The sequence below is a fragment of the Ipomoea nil genome, unplaced genomic scaffold, assembly GCF_001879475.1.
Source record: "Ipomoea nil cultivar Tokyo-kokei standard unplaced genomic scaffold, Asagao_1.1 scaffold2165, whole genome shotgun sequence".
Taxonomy (NCBI): Eukaryota; Viridiplantae; Streptophyta; class Magnoliopsida; order Solanales; family Convolvulaceae; genus Ipomoea; species Ipomoea nil.
The window spans coordinates 3,273,965-3,281,628 of record NW_017618593.1 but is presented as its reverse complement, the minus strand read 5'-3'; the positions used below and the strand labels follow the sequence as shown (position 1 = coordinate 3,281,628).

The following is a 7,664-nucleotide window of genomic DNA, read 5'->3' as shown; positions in this document are numbered from 1 at the left end:
TCTACGCAAAAAAATAGCCCACCAACAACCTTGTGCACACGCAAAAACCCAACAACGCACATACCAAAAACCATGGATGAATACTGCTCACTATACCTAAAAACGTAGAATACAAAATATTTTACAGCAATAATTCGTACCAATAAGAATATAGTATGACCGGAAAAAGGCTGGTTCGGATCCAGAATCCACTTCGCATGCCTGTCAACCAAACACTCAAGGACAAACTTACAGCAGTTGAGATTCTTGATCTCATCAACGTCCCCGAAATGGTGATACACAAACTGATTAGCATATCCATTCATCATAGGAGAAGCCAAATTGCTAGCACCGCAAAGTGTCTCTTAAACCGGACATCCCCCTCAAGATTACCCCTTAACTTGGAAGAAATCATAGCCAATGTAACAGCATGATTGGTCTTTTCAAACTTGGATCGCCATTCCTTCAGGGTGTCGCTCATATCATCCTTTTGCCTTTTGGTGTTAACAACCTCACCGGCAAGCAGCCCCAAAATGGAATGGACATCAGCCTCTGACACATTAATCACCGACCCATTTTCCAGCCGTAAACACATGGCCACGGGATCGAAATTGGAGAGCAACCACCTGGCCAATGGCTTCGGGATGTCATGGACTTGTAGGTTCAAAAGCTCTCCCAACCCCAGCTCAACAACAGCTTTCCTTTGGCAAGCATTAAATCGCTTAATCGGTCTGACCATCGGGGGGTAAAAGTGCCTCATCAATTTCATCGGGCTCAACATCTGAGCCATCCGAATACGGGGCTGGTTATGCGGGCTAAGGGGGTAATTCGACTGCATCGGTCTGTGGCAAAGGTGCCACCACATCAACAGCAACTACCGGCTCAACAACAACCTCACTTGGGAATGACAAAAAATAATGCACAGAAACCAAAAAAAAAAAAAAAAACACCATAACATAAAGACCTTAAAACTACATCCCAAAAAAATAAAAATAAAAATAAAATAAAATAAATAAAATTCTAAAACTAAACAACCAAAATAAATAAAAATAACCCCGTAATGCCAAGTTCACATTAGCCTAACTTGCACACGGTGATGCACATCTATGCACAAACCAAGAAAACACACATATGAAGCCTCAAAATCTTTTAACATAAAACAATATTGTGCACACACGAAAACAAGAATGCACAAACCATAATAGTAAAAAATGCCCCGGCTTTCTACTCTACGCAAAAAAATAGCCCACCAACAACCTTGTGCACACGCAAAAACCCAACAACGCACATACCAAAAACCATGGATGAATACCGCTCATTATACCTAAAAAAAGACCTTAACACTAAATCCAAAACTAAAAAAAAAAAAAAAAACATTCTAAAACTAAGCAACCAAAATAAAAATAAATAAATAAATAAATAAATAATCGCGTAATGCCAAGTCCACATTAGCCTAACTAGCACACTGTGATGCACAACTACGCACAAACCATGAAAACAAGCATTTGAAGCCTCAATTTCTTTTGACATAAAACAAACAAGCAAAAGAAATTCAGGCACAGACAAAAACCCCCCTTTGAAACCCAACCGCACCACCCCACACCCACCACAAAAAATACAGCCATGCAAAAAGAAAAAAAAAGACCCCGGTAACAAAAAACACCCAATAACACCCCCCGCACTATCAGAAATTAAAAAAAAAAAAAAAAAAAAAAACCTAACCGAACAACCATACCGCCCATTGCCGCCACACCCCCCGCCGCCCCCCAACCACGAGCCAAAACCCCAGCAATCGGCGAAAAAAAAAAAAAAAACCCAACAAAGACACATGCACTAATCCAGACGTCCTAATCTAGGGATGGGTCTTCTGAACCCCCGTAACCAAAACCCTAAACGTTTAAAAAAAAAAAAAAAAAAAACCGAACCCTAACCCAGAAACCATACCCTCGTCGCCGCCCCGCACCACCCTATACACACCGACCAATGCCAAGACCCACCACCTGGTGAAAGTTTCCCCAAAAAAAAACACACATATACAAACTAAGAAGCAAAAAAATACAAATCCCTGGATGAAAACCCAAAACCCTTCGGATCAGTATAAAACCCATCAAGACCGGAACAAAAATACCTCCAAAAAAAAAAAAAAAACAAATACAAAGGATCGGTCAATCGGAATACTTGTAACCGGAACACCACAAAAACACACACAAATTAGGTAAGCATCACCAAAAACACACCATTAGGTGTGAGTAAAAACATCATACAGTGTTCGAAAATACATCATTGGGGTGTGGTGAGTTATATGGTGTATTTTTTTTTGGGTCTGTTGTGTATTTTTTTGGTTTTTTTTTTTATGCATTTCATTGTAGTGTGTTTCCCTTACACTGTTGGTGTATTCTAAAATTCCGTCGCACCAAAGGACATCGCCGCATTTGAACTTTTTCATATATATATATATATATATATATATATATATATATATATATATATATATATATGTATATACATATATATATATGTATATACATATATATATATGTATATACATATATATATATATATATACATATATATATATGTATATACATATATATATATATATATATATATATATATACATATATATATATATATATATATACATATATATATATACATATATATATATACATATATATATATATATATACATATATATATATATATATATATATATATATATATATATATATATAGATTTTGGATCCGGTGAGGCCACTCCATTCGGGTGAGATCGTGAGATCAGATCTTGATCCTTTATTTTTTATTTTCAACGCACCAGATTTGTAGCATTTTAATACACGTGCGTTGTGTGTTATATGATGTCAGGGGCATTGTTGTCATTTATTACTAGTTTTATTACTTTACCATAATTATTTCCGGGGTGTGTATCGGTTTGTGGCTTTGTGCAGTGTTTTTTTGGGTCTCAAATCCCTTTTCATGATTTTTCTCACTCATTGTCGCCCCTTCATAGCTCTCCCATCCGTTTCTTCTCCTTCCATCCACGCAAGGTTGCCTCCTTCGGTTTGACGAGCTCATTGCTTATCTGCTGCAGCTCTGCCCGTAGCATTCAAATAGTCTCCATGGCGGGTTCTACCATCAGGCCTTTTAAGCGTCAAAATGGCAGTTCGTCCGGTTTCGTCAAGGTATTCTGAGTCCTCGGTCTTTTTTGTTTGGTTTTCCTCATTTTTTTTTGTGTGTTTTTGTACGTATTGTGTTTTCCGGCGTGGGGGGCAGTGCCAGCGTGAATTTTTGCGTTTGTGTGTACCCGGTGTTAGGGATTTTTAGCCTGACAGTGGTTGGCAGTTGATGGTGGGGTGGTGCGTACATTCACTCAAGTGCGAGCATGTGATTCTAAAAAGGGACTTTTACTTAATTTTTTGACCAAAATTGTTATGGCATTGCTCAACAGGAAGTGAAAGAGTCATTTGATTTCTGGGGTACTGATGAAAGCAAGAAAATTGGCCTCTTTCTAGTGTTCTTTTAGATAGAAATCCAGAGGTAGCAAATGAGGAAGCAAATAAAGAAAACATACTTCCACCAGGACTATGTGGTCTAATGGTACCCGAGTTGGACTTTCATTTGGAAGATTATGAGTTCGAGCCTCAGTGGAGGCGTTATTGGTTCTTTGTGTTTCAGTAATTGAGAAACTATATGAACAGATTCTACAATTCTACAATGTAATAGAACCAGATTCTACAATTCTACAATGTAATAGAACCAGTAGCTTTCAAAAAAAAAGAAAACATACTTTCAAATTATTTTACTTTTTTTTTTCATGTCTGCAAGGACCAAATTTGGTATATTACCATCTTACATACAAAAAACAAAACATTAGAGGACTGACATTTACACGAAATAACTAGTTCACTCCCTCTTGTAATTCTGAGAAACTCATATTCATGAAGCTTTTGTTCAGCAAATTTTATTTAGTTACATTATCAAATTTGTGTGCGCTATAGTGGTTGGGTGTGTGTTTGGAGTTCTTAATTGTTACACATAATTCAATCTATACTTTCCATCCCTACCGTGTTATGCACACGCCAATTTGCGTTAATGTAAACTCAAAAATGTTATAGTAAATGTAATATTTTTTCTTTCATTTACTGTTTAAAATGATAGTACAATGTAATGCACAAGCCCAACTATTCTAACGGACATGACTAATATTGTTCTAACACACACGCCTAAAAAAAAAAAAAATATGCACACGCCATACCCCATAATTGCACCCACCTACCACCTCCAAAAAAAAAAAAAACAAAAACAAAAAACAAACAAACAAAGAAACCACTTACAAATGCCAAACCCCCTAAATAGCACACACAAAGACTTACCAATTGCAAACCCACTACCAATTACACCACCATTTTATATTCTTACCAGCCGATATGTTACAATGTTCCATTGAAAAAAACAAGGACACGCGATTCCCCATAAATGAACAACCCACTTGCGAATTTGCACACACTTTTGCGGACCTATGCACACACCACGCTACATTTCAATTCAAGTAAAAATAACCACAAAAAAAGTTGCTTTACAATATGTTTTTAATAAAATTATAAACTAACAACTTGAATTCGCACACACACACACACCTAATACCAATTTCGGAAAATAAAAATTGTAATGTCCCAAGTCTATATTACGCACACGTCATACAACAACCACACACAAACCGCCATAAAAAAACATATATATTACCCACTGCTTTTGCTTTCTTTCAAACATTAAAAAAAAAAAAAAAAGAAGAAGTTAAAACTAACATGAATTTGCGGTCACGCAATACAATAATTTTTTTACAAACAAACAACAAAATTTAATAACGAATCGGGGAAAAAAGTTTCATGTACAGCAAGTTGCACACACTCTTGCACAGCAATACACAAACCATCGTGAAAAAACACCTACAACAAAATTACAGATGCCTGCTGAAATTCTCACACTACAATATATTATTAGTTATTACAACTAATATGATCCCTATTATTATGCTAAAGAATATAATTTCATTATAACCAAAATTAACACAATACTATAATTACTCTTTAACCCTTGAGTTTGAAATCTATCCTTAATTAGTTCAGATGTGTCTTTCTATCACAACCATCCATTAGTAATCTATTAATGGATGTGATGAGATCTCATGATCTCATTTATCATTGGGTTTCATGGGAACCGTTGCCTATATATGATGCGAATCCCATGAGACGCCTCTACTAAATGAGATGGTGAGATGACATCCCATCCATTTGTAGAGTTATAATGGATGGATGAGATTGAATGAGGAATATAATGTAAATAAGGGCATATTTATAATAGGAGGGTGTAAAAGTAATTGTATTAATGTGGTAATTTTGATTAGAATTAGATTGGAATCTTTGCCATAATTAGATACCACAAATATGATGGAAATGAGTAGTAGTCAACTATGCACAAAAGCTGTAGGAGTCCATCCAAGAGCATTTGGTGGGTGAGCCGGACGAAATTGCAATGGATGAACATGTCAACTACAAGAGGTATGAGATTTGCTGACACAATTTTGTAATGAATTTTGAACGCTAGTCTGTGCATACGGGTCGTACGGCGTGTGCGTAGTCACTGAGTTTTGTTGGTGGTTGTATTTAAAGTAATATGCTAGGGGAACACGAAGCATTTCTGTGGTTTTGTGTGTGGTTTTATAGAAAATAGAAGTACGCACACGCAGTAATATGCAAGAGTTTTGATGCGGTGTGACATTCATCAAGGGTCCAGAAATAATTTTTATAATGGATGTGCGCTGAATTCCTTGTGTGCTCATGTTGTATGAAGTAGACGATATGTGTGTTATTTGATTAGTGCTTGAATGCTGGTTTGTGCGTTCGTTTATTGCGGAGTGTGCAGTATATGCATCCGAATTATAATGGGTATGCCTCGAATGATGTAGTTTGTCCCTAAAATTAGTATTGTAATGGATGTGCGCGAAAGGAAGTAGTATATTCAATATGAATGAATTAGACGGTATGGTTGGTAGTCGGTTTGTGCATGAAATGCGTTGTGGGGGGTTTTGTTACGATGGAGTGTGTGTCTTGTGGAATAATATTATGGAGTGTGCGTTTGTTCACGACCGGCAGGTGCGTGTGCGTATTATCTGTGGTATGTGCGTGATGGCAGGAATATATGCAAATGCCGACACGACGAATGAGAAAGATCAAGGCTAAGAGAGTACACCACATAACAACAAAGATGAAACTAACCTAATAAATGCATTCTACAAATATTTAGCCATGGTTCGAGGGAGGACCGATAATTTTTAGCCAATTACAAAATGTACAACATTACGCACAAGCGTAATACGTAGGACGCACCAACCAGTATGAAATTACAGTACTACGCACACACCTCACTCCAAGAATGCACATACGCTACACAATATGTAATGTGACTTAAATATAAGTTGAGGTGTATTCGATGGATGGGATACAAATTAGAAGGTGAATATTAAGATTATAACAATACAATACAAAAAAAAATATATGAATTCTAGCAGTCAAAAAAATGACAACAATTATTCAAATATGTCAGTAAAAGAATTACAATTATGTAATCATCCATTTGGGTAAACACGTTAATTATTTTTTGGACTTGAATAATGGCGTACAACGTAGCGACTGCCTCTCACAAGCGTAATACGTAGGACGCACCAACCAGTATGGGATTACAGTCTTACGCACACACCTCACTCTTAGAACGCACATACAAATTCGTGTCCGGTGGCGGAACAGGGGGTGCTTCAACATCCTTGGAGGGCATCACATGTACAGCCTCTACCGCATCTACCGTCTCTGCAGCCGTGACACCTAGACATACAAAAAAAATGCACTATGAGCAACAAAAAGTTACCACATAACAGATAAAAAAATAACCAAACTCCTGAGCACCCACTTTTCCCCCCCAACGCACAGACCAGAATCGGGATCTCAGCATCCCATTATTACGCACTAGCTTATAACTAAAAACGCACCAACCAAATAGCAATTACAGTATTACGCACAAACTTCTATCTAAGAACGCACACACTAATTCCTAGTAAAAATACGATGAACAATATTATAATAAATGAGAACATGACAAGTCAATCACGATTAAAGATACCTTACATACCAAAAAATAAAAAAACCAAAAAAAAAAACAAAATATATTCCGGATAATAAAAACAAAACAAACATTAATGAACCCCAACTTCAAATATGTCCTACAAAGCACACACCACCGTACACCCGTAAATTTGGACCCTAAAAATATAACATTACACACAAGCCTAAACCGTAGAACGCATCAACGAATTACTAATTACAATATTACGCACAAACACAATACCAATAACGCACACAGAAATTACTACACCCATATACTACACAATATTTAATGTGGAATAAACAGATGCAAATCACTAAAAGCTAAGGTAGATTAGATGAATGGGATACGAACAAGACATAGGGTATCACTTCCAATCCAATTCTGATACTCCAAGAAACATGAGATTTCATCTTCCAGATGCGGAATCAATCTCATGGCAGAAGTAGAACTCCACTCATAGAGCTTCCTTCTACTGCTGCAAACCAAAACAGTCACTCACAGCTAAAACCAGCAGACATCATACC

General features: G+C 36.7%; 1 protein-coding gene across 1 annotated transcript in view; it reads left to right on the top strand.

The window, feature by feature from the left end:
- Positions 1-3,101: 3,101 nt before the first annotated feature.
- Positions 3,102-7,664, top strand: part of LOC109149971 (protein FAR1-RELATED SEQUENCE 5-like) — a 9,106-nt gene continuing 4,543 nt past the window's right edge. The window contains exon 1 of the mRNA XM_019297955.1: positions 3,102-3,164. Within this exon, the coding sequence (XP_019153500.1) occupies positions 3,102-3,164 (63 nt within the window). The remainder of the gene's footprint in view (positions 3,165-7,664) is intronic.